At 38.9% G+C, this 17,906-nt stretch overlaps 1 protein-coding gene across 1 annotated transcript; it reads left to right on the top strand.

The window, feature by feature from the left end:
• Nucleotides 1–14,870: 14,870 nt before the first annotated feature.
• LOC145803483 (putative F-box protein At1g32420) lies at nt 14,871–16,732 on the top strand. Its single transcript, XM_082896764.1, has 5 exons — nt 14,871–14,909; nt 15,189–15,322; nt 15,431–15,816; nt 15,932–16,124; nt 16,579–16,732. The coding sequence occupies exons 1-5, from the start codon at nt 14,871–14,873 to the stop codon at nt 16,730–16,732; spliced, it is 906 nt and encodes a 301-aa protein (XP_082752890.1).
• The last annotated feature ends 1,174 nt before the right edge of the window (nt 16,733–17,906 follow it).

Below are 17,906 nucleotides of genomic sequence, written 5' to 3'. Positions count from 1 at the left end.
GCTTTTTAATAAGACATATAGGGAATGTATTATAATATGGTCTGGTTAACTTGATCAAAATGTCTGACCATTTATAGTCAGGGATACACTATTTGTTATTATTATTATTTTTGAGGGGAATAGAAGGTCCATGATAGTGCTTCTCAGTTAAATTATCTAGTCTTTACTGTATTTTGGTGATACACTATTTGCTATTATTTTTTTTTCTTTAATGGGAATAGAGGGTCCATGCTAATGTTTCTCAGATAACATACCTAGTCTTTGCCATAATTTTAGTTGGGTCATCTGGGAACTCTTTCATTATCAAGACTGATATATTGTCATAAAAACCACAAAAATAACTTGCATGTTTAATAGGTAGCAGTGAAGAACATCTTATTAAGACAGTTTGAGAACACATTCATGTTTAAAATGACCTGCACAATCATGCAAGTATAGAAAATATCCTTATTACCAATGTATTATTTTTTAAAAAAAATGCAAATTTGACCTCCAAATTAAATGCAGTCCGAGTTCAAGGACAAATAATACCTTAGGGGTCTTGCGTATCTGTCTCTGGTGATGATTTAACATAGTGGTACTATATGTGTGTTTTGCATCGTGAATTCAAAGATTGTACTTCAAATAGGAAAGGGAAAAACTGATTTTGTAGGCATTTTCATCAATATATCAAATTTTTTGTTCTTATTTTAGTTTTTTTTGTTAGCCTTCACTCTGGAAACCCATTTTGTTCCTTGTAGGTCTTTATTAGCCATTCAATTTTTCATATCTATGTATCGCTTCAAACAACTCACTTCCCCCCCTTGTGTGCATTTGTGCATGTGTGCATCTTAGTTACAAGAAGCGGGGGTGGGGACAGGAGCGAGAGTGAGGGCATATAGAAGTTTCTAAGGTTGGGAGCGCCTATGGGAGCGTGTATATATTACATATATAAATATATTCTAATAATTATGTTTTTTGTTTAGTTGTAATATATTTGTTAAAACATGAATTATTATTGGAGATTGATGTCTACTATAAATTGTCTTTGTTAAGTATAAATAAATATTATGTAAATAGGAAGTACTAGAATAAGTTTTAGTTTTTATTTATTTATTTTTTTTTTCAAAGATTTGTATGCTTGAGAGGCTCTATCTTAGATGGGAGCGATTTTTTTCCTCAATGGGTGTGAGTTTCTTACAGGTTTCTTACTTGGGAGCGCAGAATCGTGTGTCTTAGTAAGAAACGTCACCCAAGTAGGAGCTTCCTGCAATTAAGGTGTGCATTCACTTTCACAATTGCTAAGGTGTTTTTTAAGAGTAATGTTGTACATACTCCCAGATCTTATCCTATTTTCTCACTCTTAGACACAATGCAATGGGACCCACGTTAATAAATGTACATGGGATCCACTCACTTGTGCCTAAAGGTGAGAAAATACATTAAGAAATGAGATATGCTGATAATAAATTGAAACTAGTAAAAAAAAAGAAAGAGTTGAGAGCAGGCACTTGTTTGAGAGTTTTACTTTCTGTTGGTTTTTGTCAAAGAAAGTAGGTCTAGGAAAAAGGTAGCAATGAGAACTGATAGGTTTGTGGGATAAATCTATCTAAAGCACCAAACAGTCATGTAAGGCCAATAAACAATCCAACTCCTTGTCCACTGGGCATACATTCGAGTGCGGCTTAGGTGGATGGAGTCAACCACTATTATACCATCTGTTATGTATCCAAGTCCAATGGACTCACCAACTCCTTGTCTACTAGGCATAAATGTAAGAAACAAAATATTGATTGTAGTTCTACCATAAGCTATGGGTTCGAGTCTAACAGAAATTCTAGAGAATGTTTGCTACATGAAAATTTTGTTTTTGAAGCCAATGTTAATTTCTTTTTTGGGCTAATTACACAAACCTCCCTTAAGGTTTCTAACAATTACATGGATCTCCCTTGGAGTTTTTGAAATTACACTGCCTCCCTTGTTAGAGTTGTTAAGAAACAATTATTGACAATGGTTGTGATTTTACACATTTACCCCTATTAGTTAACCTATTTTTTAATCCTTGTAACCAAACACTTCTAACTTAAACATCCTACCCAAACATCCAAACATCATCATCTTCTTGTTCCTTCGTCTCTTTGTTTCCTTTTCTCTTTTCTCGCTCCCACAGTTGCAACCACCCCTCCAACACAACCCCTCTTCATCTCCCTCCATCGTCACAACCATTGTCTATCGGCAACCATAATCACTGTCTCTTTACCAATCCCTTCCTCTTCTTGCCTGTTCCCTCCCCACCACCACACCCAGCACAACGGGCACCCTAAGGCCCCATTTGTTTTCAGAGGTAGAATGGAGGAGATTAATAGTGAAGGGATTGTTAGTGAGGAGATTACACTTGGAGGGTGTAGCCTTTATATAGGAGTGTCATTTCACTTTTACAAATTTTCTTTTCCATCTAGGAATACACTTGCCTAGCAAGGACACCTTCCTAAGTAGATTAGGTTCTACTTCTTAAGGTAACATTTCCTTATCCAATTAGTTGGTTCCTTCTCACACTAAGATTACACATCCTATGTATCATATTTTGACTAGGCATTGACCACTACCCTGACCTGTGTGGTTCATGTTTCGCCACATGGTATCTCTATCAGAGGTCATGCTGCATCATCTGACCTTGAACCCACTTGGTCCTGCTCAAAAAATACATCCCCACATTTTATAGAAGAAAGGCTTTCTCAAAATTTTGTTTTAACTGGCCGAGGAGTTAAACTTTTATTTAATTATGGCAAGAGGGTTGAAACATTACAATTTTGACAGTTTGAGAAATGTATGATTTCATTCATTTTAAAATCATTTTCAGACTTTCTTGGTATGTTGTTTTGGTTAGCATGGACATGTTTTGGCCAATGATCAAATTTTGTTTTTAGTGTATTGTTTTGGTTAGCATGGACATGTTTTGGAAACAACAGATGAAATGAGAAATGAATTTGGAAACATATGGAAATATTTAGAAACACAAACTAAAACCTGAGGAGGTCTGTGCATATCTTTACATAAAGGGCACAACTATGCAATCCTGAAGTAAATGCTATCCAAGAATTGATATACAATCTGGATGTATAAGAAGGTGCATAATTCAGGATTGCATAGTTGTAACAAAGAAAGAATTTTAAGTGATTAAACATGCTTGTTTATCTTCTCCTCTCTCTCATTTCCTACTTCGTAATAAATTTAAGAATTTTCTTTGTTTTTAAATGCCTTTCTATAAACAAAAAGCGGCAAATAGAAATAATTATTGTTGGATATTCATAGTAGGTGGTGAAAGGACTCATTGTTTCATTGCCTATCAATGGAAACACAGGAATTTCGGTATTGCACTAGTTTTTTGTGTTGGTTTCTAGGAAAAGGAGCCGTTTCAACCACTTGATGGAAAGAAAACAAAGTTTTGTTCCTTGCTTGTGTCTGATTTTCAAAATGTTATGAGAAAATGTCATCAGTTAAGATATCTTTGGGAGCTGTAACAAAGATTTCAAAAAGGCTAGACAGTTAAAGTGATTTTGCAGCTCCATGGCCTGCATCTCGTTAATGTTTTTCATGGTGAATGGTTTTTGGGTTCGTATTGGGGAGTTGTGTTGAGATTTATTTTGTAAATTGTAAGGCCTATATTTATATATATATATATATATATATTGAAGTTTTTGCGTGTTCTTATGGTTTTGCATTTTTGGTTGTGGCATGTGTTTTTGTTCTAGACTCTTGGTATGATATAATGAAGTTTTGTTAAGTGATAGGTTATTTATCATAAAAGAATATAAATATATTTTTGGTTGGTGGCAGTTCCACACTGGGAGATCGAGAGGTCGAAGAATAGAGCAGCAGTACTCAAAACATATACATTGTGAACTGAAAGAGGTTGAAGTACATGGTTTCTTGGGGAGATCGAATGAGATGGAACTTGCTATTTATTTGCTCAAGAATGCTGTCTCACTTGAGCGAATGATTCTGAGTGCCCAAAAGAGATTGTACCATGGAGGTGGAAAGTGGACGAGCTCCCGATGCCCATGGTTTGAATGGCAAGAAAGAAGGCCTGTGCCTATGATTTGCTCCAAAAAGAAAAAGTCAATTCACATACAGAACTACTTTTCTTATGACATATATTTATGCTATAAAAACTATTTAGCTAGAATCCATGTTTTGTAAAACATAATTTATAGTTTTTCTTTAAAATTTTAGTTTGTAACTATTTATTAGTGTAGACTTGAATATGTGGATGTAATTTATTGGTTAAAATGTTTTTACTAATATTGTCATCTCACAGTAAGGGTTGCAACTTGAGCAAACTCAAGTGAAGTCTAGTTTGATAAATTGTATTTCCACTTTTAAGGGGGAAAAAAACAATTTATTGGATTTTAAATAACTCAGATGAATTCAACCCATTACATTTCATTCTTTTTATTTTATTTATTTTATTCATTTTTAGTGTTTTCTTACTATTTACTTACGCTGTGTTTGATTGAGAGATTTGAGGAGGACTTTAGAAAGAAAAGGGAAAAGGTGTATGAAACTAGGTAAAATGTAGATATAATTTATTTACATTTCACTTACTTTTTCCATTTCTGTTTCCATATCCCTCATCAAATCCTTACATTTTACCTACCTTTTCTTTTTCTCTTTCCATATCCCTCATCAAATCCCCTAACTAAACACAGTATTAGAGAAAATCTCAACTCTTTATTTTTTTCTCACTCAACTTATTTACGAAAGAGCTATAATATATTATTTAATTATTTCATCAATTTTTTATTTTTTATTTATTATGTTGCTTCTTATGCTATGTGATACATTTTAATATTTTTCTAAAAAACATATGATAAATTTTACATAGGATGTTTTTCTCTCATCAATTATTTGAATCATAACTTCTTATTCAGTCCATTATAAATCTATTAATTTGAAGGGTTTATTTTTAATGACTTTAATAGATTATTTATTTAAAATTAAATTTATCATACATGAATAATGACATGTTTAAATCATATTTACTTTTAAAAATGAATATTATTGTGGGAGCCAAAAAAATATAGGTACTAGCTTATTAGGCCTAACCCAAACAAGCCTACAGTGGGTCCAGCCCAAACAAATATCACACCCCCACACACAGCCCTTCAAATATATACTATTTACTTCTTGATTCAATGACTAACTTCATCATCGGAGTACTCCCGACTGGCAACTCCGGTTGGGTGGCACCGACTATGTTCATTATTGCAGATCTACAGGGGTGAATCTCTTCTCTTCGTTGGATTCTACAACATCCATGTGAGAGGATATTTCATGGTCTCACAATTGGCGTCGTCTGTGGAAAACGTCTAACAGAGTTCAACGAAGAAGACAACAAATACCATACTCAAGATGCTCAGATCATTGTTACATGTTACTATAAACATGGCCCACAGTTAATCCTATCTTTTTACTCTTTGTTTAAATTGATCTCTGAAATTCAATCTTACTATCTATATGCATATACATATATATAGATATATATGTGTATATATTTATGCTCATAGATTTGGTCCAAACATTTATTCAATATAGCCGGCACATACTAAACCCATTGAAATGCCTTTGGTTGGATTTACTTTTGCATTTTTATTCTCTCTCTAAAAATGGATTTCACTCTTATTTTTGCTAGCTTCTTTTCGGCATTATATAATGGATTCACACTCTTTGATTCTTGAGATATACTTCCACCATGAGTTACTAATCCAATTTTTGTGGTAGTCGGCTGCTTATAAAGTTCAAAAATTCAGCAGTCGGCTAATCAAGAAGTTATTCGGCAACCAAACGAGGATGCATACAAAAAGTTATGGCCATGAAAATTTGTTTTTCGGCTTTTGAAAAAACCGTATATTTTATTCGGCAATGTGAATTTCATAGGCAAATATTTCATTACCTTACGTCATATTTACAAGTTCAATTTTATTCCTTACATCATTATATTTTCAAGTTCAATTTTATTTATGTCATTATATTTTCAAGTTCAATTTTATTCGGCAAACAATTCATTACCTTATGTTAATTTTATTCGGAAAATATTTCATTACCTTACGCCATTATATTTTCAAGTTTAATATACGGTTGACATTATTTGGTCACAGGATAATTTTCATGGTTTCACTACCTACATCATGTATTTATCCGGCAACTGAAATTTCCGACGCAGTCAAACCCAAGTTCTGACTATACACCACGATTCTGATTGCCGATCAAGTATGAGGCAAGTCAAGAACAAAAAGGAAGTACTACACAGGTGTGCTCGGCCAGACAAACTCAAAATTTGGCGTGCGAGCCCATGCATTCGCATTTCAGCAGTGCCGTAACTTATAATCAATTGATCGGCAAAGCTCCAAAGCTACTCTGCACTTATTTGGCTTATTATTTGGCATGACAAGTCTGCAAACTCACAACTTATTTGACATTTCATTTGGCATATCAACATTTTTATCAACGCCGCAAGATTATTCGGCACCTCTACAACTCGGTTTAGACAACTTATTCGGTTTATTATTTGGCACAACTTTGCAAACTCACAATCTATTCAGCATTTCAATTTGGCATATCAACATATTAATATCAACGCCACATCGTCTAGCAATGACAACTTATTCAGCTTTAACATCTCGGCTTCGACATTGCTTATCAACTCCATTATACAATTGTCACGACCCCAAACTGCCCCTAGTAGAATGGTGCCGTGATGGCCAGTAATCCGAGATTACCGAAGGCCAACTTACAAGGATCACACACAATCAGAGTATAAAATATGGGGCTTACAAGTGCGAAAGCAATATACACTGAATCTAAGTAGTCCATGAGAGCCGTGCATAAGTCCAATGAAATGACATACATCTTTACAAAGTCTTACAACTTAGATACAATAAGGAAATGAGATACAAAATACATCTTGACCAAAAGGCTTCTCAAGCCGACATATACAAATACACATGAAATATAAGCTAAGAAGCATGATCTTCAAGATGGTACAAAATGTGAATCCCAAAACATGTCAGCAATGCACCCAATAACATATCGGCAACATGTCTAGGCCTCATTGCCTTCTTGCTCATCACCTACATATATATAGAGAGGGTGAGCTTGGATACTCAGTGAATGATATTAGAAATAAAGGTTTTGCATGATTGATATCCAAGATCTCTTCCAAAACAATACATAGCATACTTTACAATCAAGGGGGAAAATCAAGTTCGTTTGCCGATCTTTCAAGTTCCTTGGATGTTAATAACATCTACATAATACATGGGGCGATGACATTCCAAGACAAGGGTGCAGTTGCATTATAGTCCCCTGGCACTAAGGACTTTCAAGACAATAGTGCAGTTGCATTATAGTCCCCTGGCACTAAGGACTTTCAAGACAAGAGTGCAGTTGCATTATAGTCCCCTGGCACTACGGACTTTCAAGAAATGTCATCAAAACAAGATAGTGCTTGATATACAACTAGGGATAGTCATTCATGCGAAATCAAATACTTTTCAAAACAAGGCAAAGCAAAGTTTATCGAAACATGATAACATAGCTTTATTAAAAATACCACTCACTTAGTTCTTCAAACGTCGGGGTCGAGACAAGCCCAAGTCCTACAACACAGGGTAAGGCCTATTGAATATACTTCCAAACAATCTTCATATGTATACAAATGATCTCGGAAAAACATACTGGGCACCAACCAGGCCTAGGCTGAGGTTCCACACCTCTTCGCCGAGGTGTGTTCCCGAGGGCCACATTCAAGGAAAAGAGGTCGGGAAAAATCTGGGTTTCCCTTTGCTGATGAACATGAAGAACATGAGCATGAAAAACATGAAAAATATGAATGCTCAATCACAACCTGTTATCACGAAATCTGGGATTTTCATGCTACGAGTTCGAAAACATGGACCTGGGTACCCATACTTGAAGTTCTTGCGGAAACAAACACAAAAACATGATTCTCAATGCAAACTTTCGGATCAAAACAAGACTTTTTCTTCAAGAACATATGAACACTATTTTCTCTTTCTAAAACCAGTTTCAAATTAATGCATGACGTGCAGAACAGGTTCGATCGTGCAATGCAGCTAGATAAACACAAGGAACAACAAGAGTAAGCCAAGGATCTAACCTCAATACACGAATCTAACGGTTCGATCTCTTGGAATCAAGTTCGAAGATTTACTTTCTCACTCTAAAACTTCTTCTTCCTCCTAGAGCTTCTCTCTCTAAAGGCAAGGATATGATACCAAATGATAGGTTCTCTCACTCGGTTCTGGGCTTAACCCTCTGCTGGGACACGTGGCGGCGACTGGTTGGGTTTTCCCTCAAAAGGTGGCTGACAGACCAGACAAAAGCATGGCGAAAGAGTGTTCAACAAGAAAAGCGGTATGGGCTCTCTGGCGAGGCAATAACATCGGCTAAGAACAAGGCGTCGGCAAGTAGGGTGACAATGATCTCGGCTGGGAAGGACAACACTTTGACCTAGCTGTGCCACACCTTGGCCTAGATGTGCCACACCTCGGTCTAGGTCGTACCGATCTAGGAATAAGATCACTTGGGTTCAAGGATAACATCTCGGCCTAGATGATACACATCTTGGCCAATATGCCAGAACGAAGGTAGAGGTCAACCAAAGTGGTTCCAAGGTGGTTCTAGGCTTAGGATGACCTCGGCTTGGAATAACCTAGGCTTAACATCTCTTAGGCTTGAGACAGCAAGGAAGGAACAAAGCATGCACATAACACTTAGGCAAAACAAGATAAGATTCATGAATGTAAACTTAACAAGACAAGGTTATGCAAGTGCACATGAACATGACTAAGACATGCATGTGGGTTATTACAGTCTACCCTCCTTAAAGAAGTTTGGTCCCCAAACTCAAGTTACCTTGTTCTACGAATAACTCCGGATAACGGATTTTCATTTCCTCTTCCTTTTCCCACATGGCCTCTGTGCCATAATGCTCCTCCCATTCGATTTTTACCATTGGTATCGACTTGTTTCTCAACTGTCTCATTTGTTTGTCAATAATTCTTATCGCCTTCTCCTCGTAGCCTAGGTCTTCGTTAACTACAACCCCGGAATAATCTATTACATGCAGTGGGTCTCGGATATATTTCCTCAACATCGAAACATGGAACACGCTGTGGACTTGGCTCAAATCTGGCGGCAGAGCAAGTCTGTAAGCAACGGTGTTAACTCTCTCAAGAATTTCAATTGGCCCAATATATCGGGGTGCAAGTTTACCCTTCTTCCCAAATCTCGAAACTCCTGTCATCGGCGAGACCTTCAAAAATACATGATCCCCAATTTTAAATTCTAACTCCCTCCTTCTCTGGTCGGCATAACTCTTCTGTCGACTCTGTGCGGTTTTAATCCTCTGATGAATGAGTTTAATCTTTTCAGTTGTCATTTGAACCAACTCGGGGCCAATTAGAGCTTTGTCTCCTACTTCAGTCCAACATATCGGCGATCTGCATTCCCTTCCATATAAAGCTTCATACGGCGCCATGCCAATGCTGGCTTGGTAACTGTTGTTGTACGCGAACTCCACTAATGGCAAATGCGATTCCCAACTTCCCTGGAAATCCAACACACACAGTCTGAGCATATCTTCGAGTGTCTGAATCGTTCTTTTTGTTTGCCCGTCGGTCTGGGGGTGAAAGGCTGTGCTAAATCTCAGCTCGGTTCCCAAGGCTCCTTGTAAACTCTGCCAAAATCTAGAAACGAACTTCGGATCTCGGTCTGACACAATGGACATTGGCACGCCATGAAGCCTAACGATCTCATTCATATACAATTCAGCAAGTCGGTCGGCATTGAATGTAGTCTTGACAGGCAAAAAGTGTGCTGACTTAGTAAATCTATCAACTATAACCCAAATTGAGTTCATACCTTTTTGCATCCTCGGCAAACCTACCACGAAATCCATGGAGATGTGTTCCCATTTCCACTCAGGAATTGACAAGGGTTGAAGAAGTCCTGCCGGTCTCTGGTGTTCTGCCTTCACTTGCTGACAACACAGACACTAAAATACAAACTCGGCTATCTCTCTTTTCATGTTTGGCCACCAAAAAGTCCGCTTTACATCCTGATACATCTTGGTGCTCCCTGGATGAATGGCAAACTTGGAGTTATGGGCCTCTTGCAAAATCTTCCTTTTCAACTCTGGCACGTCGGCCACGCACAATCTTCCTTCAAACTTAAGCACTTGATTTTCAATGGTGTATCCTGGCCTCGGCTTGGTGACGAATTCATCAATTACCTTCTTGAGGAATTTATCCTCTATCTGTCTGGTCTTCACTTCCTCAATAATGGTCGGTTCCACTGAAATCGTTGTCAGGCATGCTAAACTTCCAACTAACTTCCTACTCAATGCGTCGGCTATGGAGTTTGCCTTACCTGGATGATACTGAATCTGCATGTCATAGTCCTTCAATAGCTCAAGCCATCTTCTCTGCCTCATATTTAACTCTTTTTGAGTGAACAAGTACTTTAGACTCTTGTGGTCTGTGAAAACTTGGCAAGAAGTTCCATACAAGTAATGACGTCATATCTTCAAAGCAAAAACCATGGCAGCCAGCTCCAAATCATGGGTAGGATAGTTCTTTTCATTGGGCTTCAACCGATGAAACGCGTATGCTATGACTTTACCTTCTTGCATTAACACGCAACCCAAACCCTTATGTGAAGCATCACTGTAAATCTGAAATTCCTCATTACCTGATGGTAGTACAAGAACTGGTGCTGTAACTAACCTCATCTTCAACTCCTGGAAGGCTGATTCTCTATCATTGGTCCATTCATATGCTGCTCCCTTCTTAGTTAGTTGTGTCAATGGTACTGCAATCCTCGAGAAGTCCTTTACAAACTTTCTGTAATAACCTGCCAAGCCCAGAAAACTACGAACCTCGGACACGTTGGTCGGCGTCGGCCAATTCACAATGGCTTCAATCTTACTGGGGTCAACTGATATACCCTCTTCATTAATCACATGCCCTAAAAATGAAATGCTGGAAAGCCAAAACTCGCATTTACTTAACTTGGCGTACAACTTCCTATCTCTCAAGATTTGCAGGGCAAGTCTCAGATGATTCTCGTGCTCACTCGTACTCTCGGAATAGATCAATATGTCGTCAATAAAAATAATTACGAACTCATCTAGACACGGCTTAAAGACTCTGTTCATCAAGTCCATGAATGCTGTTGGGGCATTGGTCACTCCGAAGGGCATTACCAAAAATTCGTAGTGGCCATATCTTGTCCGAAAAGCAGTTTTCTCAATGTCCTCGACTTTAACCTTCAACTGATGGTAGCCCGACCTAAGGTCAATCTTGGAAAAGACTCGTGCTCCTCGTAGTTGATCAAGCAAATCATCGATCCTAGGCAATGGGTACTTGTTCTTAATGGTCACCTTATTAAGTTCTCTATAGTCAATGCAAAGGCGAAGTGTGCCATCCTTTTTCTTAACAAATAGAACGGGTGCTCCCCACGGTGAAGTGCTCGGTCTAATAAATCCTTTATCCAACAATTCTTGTAATTGCAATTTCAGTTCTCTAAGTTCGGCTGGGGCCATCCTATAGGGTGTTTTGGAGATAGGTTGTGTTCCCGACAGGATGTCCACAGTAAACTCTATTTCCCTATCGACTAAGTGGCCAGGCAACTCATTTGGAAAGACGTCGGGGAATTCCTTAACAACGGGTATGTCGGCTAACTCAACACTTCCATTCAAATCACTTAGTATACTGCACAAATAACCCTGACATCCTTTTTGGATCAACTCATAGGCTTTCATGGATGAGATTAAGTAAGGTGGGGGTACTACTCCTTTACCCTGGAAAATGACCTCGGCTTGGCTTGGGGTCTTCAATGTGACGCTCTTAGTAACACAATTAATGGATGCATGATTCGCTACTAACCAATCCATTCCCAATATGACATCGAAGTGGGTCATGCTTAATGGCATCAAATCAACTAACAACTCTACACCCTCAATCACAACAATACACGCCCTATAAATGGATGCAACAATCATATTTCTCCCAGATGGAGTAGACACAGATAATACATAATCAAGGGGCTCTAATTTCCTATTCAACTTCTCGGCGAATATAGCAGACACAAATGAATGCGTAGAACCCGAATCAATCAATACGTATGCATCTTGAGAACAAATTGGAAGGGTACCTGACACTACCGCCTCAGCACTCTGGGCGTCTCCTGGTACTAATGCAAAAACTCTGCCCTGCCTCGCCTGTATCCTCCCGACGTTGTTCTTCTGTGCAGGGCCCGAGGTGCTTCCATTCCTTTTTCCGTCGTCAGCCTTTGCTTTCGGGCAGTCCTTCACACGATGACCTATCTCGCCACACTCGTAGCAAGCCCCTGTTGCCCAACGACAGACCCCGAAATGTAGCTTTCCACAACTCGCACACGTCGGCTTAGCATTACCTTCCTGATTTGAGTTCCTGGAACTGTCCATATTCATCTTCTTCTTGGCATTGAACGGAACTCGGCGATTATCATAATTCTGTCACTTCCTCTGACTCTCACCTGAACCCTGGTATCGATTCAAGTTAGCTTCAGCCAGGATGGCCTTGTCCAGTACTCCGGTGTATGTCGGCATATTGAGCATGTTGACCCGATCTTGTATCGATCCACGCAACCCACTTTCGAACTTCCTCGCCTTTCGGTATTCGTCGTCAACCATGTGAGGCGCATATCACGCCAGTTCAGTAAAGGCACGGTCGTATTCTGCCACTGTCTTGTTCCCTTGTATCAGATTTTGGAACTCCGTGGTCTTTCGATCTCGGACGCTAAGGGGGAAATGCTTGTTGTAGAACAACTCCAAAAATCTGGCCCAAGTCAAACCCGAATTACTTTTTCGGACCATCATCCACCACCTACGAGCGTCGTCGTCTAATGTGAATGCTGCCAAAGATACCTTCTGGGCGTCTGTACTGGGGAAGATTTCAAACAACTTCTCCATCTCTAAAACCCATGCCTCGGCTTTCATTAGTTCTATACCTCCTTGAAATCTCGGCGGTTTCATTTTCTTGAACTCTCTGATTAGGGTTATCGTGTCGTTTCCATACAAAGCTTGCTGTAGAGGCACTTGTGGCACTGGAGGAGGTGGAGTTGTACATCGGCCATTCGTCTGCTCGGCCTGCGTGGAAGTGGTACCAGTATCCTGTGGCCTAGGTTGTCTCTGCTCACGAACCAAGCCTTCGACTAACCTTTCCAGTCTCTCCAATCTATCTTCTGAATGATCTCGGCCAACTGGAGGTCTACCTCTCCTCATGATGCTAGGAGGATGTAAAATGTGACTTTAAAACAACTGAACAGATAATACGTATACAAGTAACAAATGTCCATGCCGAAATGATGCACACATAGTCAAGTAGCAAGCAATATGATGCGATCCTAACATCATTCTCAGGGAAATCCTAGGCTCTTTAGGACTCAAGGTGTGTGATTAACGTACTATAAGGATCCTGTGCTCTGATACCAATCTGTCACGACCCCAAACCGCCCCTAGTAGAATGGTGCTGTGATGGCCAGTAATCCGAGATTACCGAAGGCCAACTTACAAGGATCACACACAATCAGAGTATAAAATATGGGGCTTACAAGTGCGGAAGCAATATACACTGAATCTATGTAGTCCATGAGAGCCGTGCATAAGTCCAATGAAGTGACATACATCTTTACAAAGTCTTACAACTTAGATACAATAAGGAAATGAGATACAAAATACATCTTGACCAAAAGGCTTCTCAAGCCGACATATACAAATACACATGAAATATAAGTTAAGAAGCATGATCTTCAAGATGGTACAAAATGTGAATCCCAAAACATGTCGGCAATGCACCCAATAACATATCGGCAACACGTCTAGGCCTCATTGCCTTCTTGCTCATCACCTACATATATATAGAGAGGGTGAACTTGGATACTCAGTGAATGATATTAGAAATAAAGGTTTTGCATGATTGATATCCAAGATCTCTTCCAAAGCAATACATAGCATACTTTACAATCAAGGGGGAAAATCAAGTTCGTTTACCGATCTTTCAAGTTCCTTGGATGTTAATAACATCTACATAATACATGGGGCGATGACATTCCAAGACAAGGGTGCAGTTGCATTATAGTCCCCTGGCACTAAGGACTTTCAAGACAAGAGTGCAGTTGCATTATAGTCCCCTGGCACTAAGGACTTTCAAGAAATGTCATCAAAACAAGATAGTGCTTGATATACAAATAGGGATAGTCATTCATGCGAAATCAAATACTTTTCAAAACAAGGCAAAGCAAAGTTTATCGAAACATGATAACGTAGCTTTATTAAAAATACCACTCACTTAGTTCTTCAAACGTCGGGGTCGAGACAAGCCCAAGTCCTACAACACAGGGTAAGGCCTATTGAATACACTTCCAAACAAGCTTCATATGTATACAAATGATCTCGGAAAAACATACTGGGCACCAACCAGGCCTAGGCCGAGGTTCCACACCTCTTCGCTGAGGTGTGTTCCCGAGGGCCACATTCAAGGAAAAGAGGTCGGGAAAAATCTGGGTTTCCCTCTGTTGATGAACATGAAGAACATGAGCATGAAAAACATGAAAAATATGAATGCTCAATCACAACCTGTTATCACGAAATCTGGGATTTTCATGCTACGAGTTCGAAAACATGGACCTGGGTACCCATACTTGAAGTTCTTGCGGAAACAAACACAAAAACATGATTCTCAATGCAAACTTTCGGATCAAAACAAGACTTTTTCTTCAAGAACATATGAACACTATTTTCTCTTTCTAAAACCAGTTTCAAATTAATGCATGACGTGCAGAACAGGTTCGATCGTGCAATGCAGGTAAATTGTCGCACAACAACTGTGATCATCGTGATAAATGATTGTTTGATGTTATAAAATTATATATTTTTTTTGATTTATTGACTCAAAATCACATACGATACATCAACCTATTTTTATTTTTATATTATTTGGTGTATTAAGGAAATGAATCATTATCAATATCTTTTTTGCAATTGAGGTTGTTGCAATTGGTGAGCATTACAAGATTTCCTTTTGTCCTTTTTTACTCCACTAAAATCAGTAACATGTTTGTTTTGTTTATTTTTGTGTCATCAGAAAAATAAGGCTCTTGACAACAGAGATGGTAAAATGTTGAGCAACAGGGATCGAAATTTACCTGAAGATGTTGTGAATGAGATACTCTCAAGGCTACCCGTGAAATCCCTGTTGCGATTCAAATGTGTCTGTAAGTACTAGTACACTCTAATTAAAAGCCTTGATATCATTAGCAAGCACTTTAACCAGGAAAACAATAATGTTCGTCTCCTTGTTCATTATTATGTTTCCGATATTGATAGATATGCTATCGCTCTTTTCCCTAATGAAGCACTTGTTGGCATACCGCCTTTACATGAAAATTTTGATCATTTACAGATCCCAGATCCTATGCGACATGTTGTTGGCCCCATTGACGGCATATTTTTGGTATACACTTATGGGTATAGTGATGGCAACCATATGGCTCTGTGGAACCTTGCTATGAGAGAGTTTAGACTCTTCCATATACTTGAGCCAATTTTTCCACCGAATTTTCATGCTGTTGTAAATGTAGTTGGATTTGGGTTGGACCCGTTGACTAGGGATTACAAGATTATTTGGATTCGCAACTTTGTTGAAAGGATTGGTGATGTATCAGGTGATGACATAGATTATCCTTATTATGTTGTTGCACTATACACTCTAGGTAAAGATTTGTGGAGACATTTTTGATCTTCTTACAATACCTACAGGCCATTTCATCTATAATTCTTTGTGTGCGACATGCATAAATGGAGCATATTATTGGTTGTGTTTTGTAGGTGATGATAGTAGATATGGGATCCTTTCATTTGACATGAGGCTAGAGGAGTTTAGAGAGATAAAAGTGCCAGCTAATCCTGAACAGAAATTGGGGTCTCTTTCATTGTACAATGATTCTATTGGTTTGTTCTTTTGTCAAACTTATGCGATTTTGGAATGTAGTATTGATATATGGGTGATGGAGGAGGAAGGGTGTTGGATCAAACTAGTAACAATAAAACCCTTTCCATAAGTTTTACGTCCATGCGGGTTTTAGAAAGAGAAGAGCTTTTGTTTGAAAGTTGAATGAACGAGCTGGTTGTTAGGATCAAACACACCCATAAAATAAATCACACACACAGAGAACACAATATTTACGTAGTTCGGCCCAATCCCTACGTCCACGGAGCAGAAATGAAAATTTTCACTAAAACAGAGCAAAAAATACAAAACGGAGAAGAAGGAGTATCTTACTCTCTCTACTCAACTCAGAGCTCTCATACATTTCTCACAACTCTCTTTTTTTTCTGATACAAATCACCCTCTCCCTCTCGTCTCTATTTATACACAAAGAGAGAGAGAGAGAGAGAGAGAGAGAGAGAGAGAGAGGCAAATCCCACCCAAAAATTCTATCTTCTTTAATGGTTAATGGTGAGAATCAACAAAGGCAACAACGTGAGGAGAAGGAAGAGTTTTTCAGATGCCCAGCTCAGACTTTCACTTGTGGTGAAGGTCTTCTTACGCCATTCTTCCTTGACTCTCTCCTCTACATACATGGGGTTAGAGCTAACAATTCTATCCCTCCATACCCACATGCATGACTGACTTCTCACTTGAAGTCCATCCCTGCAATGTCTCCGCAAATTTCGAGTTTGTCTCTCGAGACCATCTTTGTAAGCATGTCAGCCAGATTCTTATCTGTGTGGATCTTGACCAATTCCAATAACTACTTTTCCATCACTTCGCGTATCCAATGATGCCAAACATCAATGTGCTTTGTGCGAGAATGGTACATTGAATTCTTGCTCAGGTCTATGGCACTCTAGCTATCACAATGTACCGTGAACTTTTCTTGCTTTAATCCCAACTCTTGGAGAAACCACTTCAACCACAACATCTCTTTCCTAGCTTCCACTGCGGCAATATATTCTGCCTTGGTTGTGGATAAAGCAATACACTTTTGTAGCTTGGATTGCCAAGACACAGCTCCCTCTGCGAAAGTGAATTGAAATCCTGATGTAGATTTTCTACCATCAAGATCTCCCGCCATATCTGAATCCGTATAGCCTTCCAAGACTGGTTTAGCATCATTAAAGCATAAACACATTTTTGTTGTACCCTTAAGGTACCTCAGAATCCACTTGACTACTTCCCAATGTTCTTTCCCTGGATTGGAAAGGAATCTGCTTACAACTTCAACAGCATGAGCAATATCTGGTCGGGTGGACACCATTGCATACATCAAACTCCCTACGGCGAATGAGTAGGGAATATCCTCCATCTCTTCTCTTTATTTTGTAGAGGAGGGACAAGAACTCTTGCTTAGCTTGAAATGATTAGCCAGCGGAGTACTGACTGCCTTAGCATCTTTCATGTTGAACTTCTCAATCATCTGTTCAACGTACTTCTCTTGTGACAGCCATAACTTCTTGGCTTTCCTATCACGTATAATTTCCATACCCAAAATGTTTTGTGTAGGGCCTAGGTCCTTCATGTCAAAGGACTGTGATAACTCCTTCTTCAGTGATTTGATTGTTGTGGCATCCTATCCAACGATTAGCATAGAGCATGAGTAGGATGAAGTTTCCACTAGGAAATTTCCTGACATAAACACACTGGTCTGCAACAGTTCTTTTGTGCTTGTGACCCAACATAAATGAGTCAAACTTCTTGTACCACTGTCTCGGCGCTTGTTTGAGGCTGTAGAGACTCTTCTTCAATTTGCAGACTAAGTTTTCTTTCTCTTTGACTTCAAAACCTTCTGGCTGCTCCATG

Source organism: Camellia sinensis, chromosome 12 (genome assembly GCF_055761805.1).
Source record: "Camellia sinensis isolate YWXY chromosome 12, ASM5576180v1, whole genome shotgun sequence".
NCBI classification, from domain to species: domain Eukaryota; kingdom Viridiplantae; phylum Streptophyta; class Magnoliopsida; order Ericales; family Theaceae; genus Camellia; species Camellia sinensis.
The sequence above is the reverse complement of the archived record's forward strand: the minus strand, read 5'-3'. Positions and strand labels throughout refer to the sequence as shown.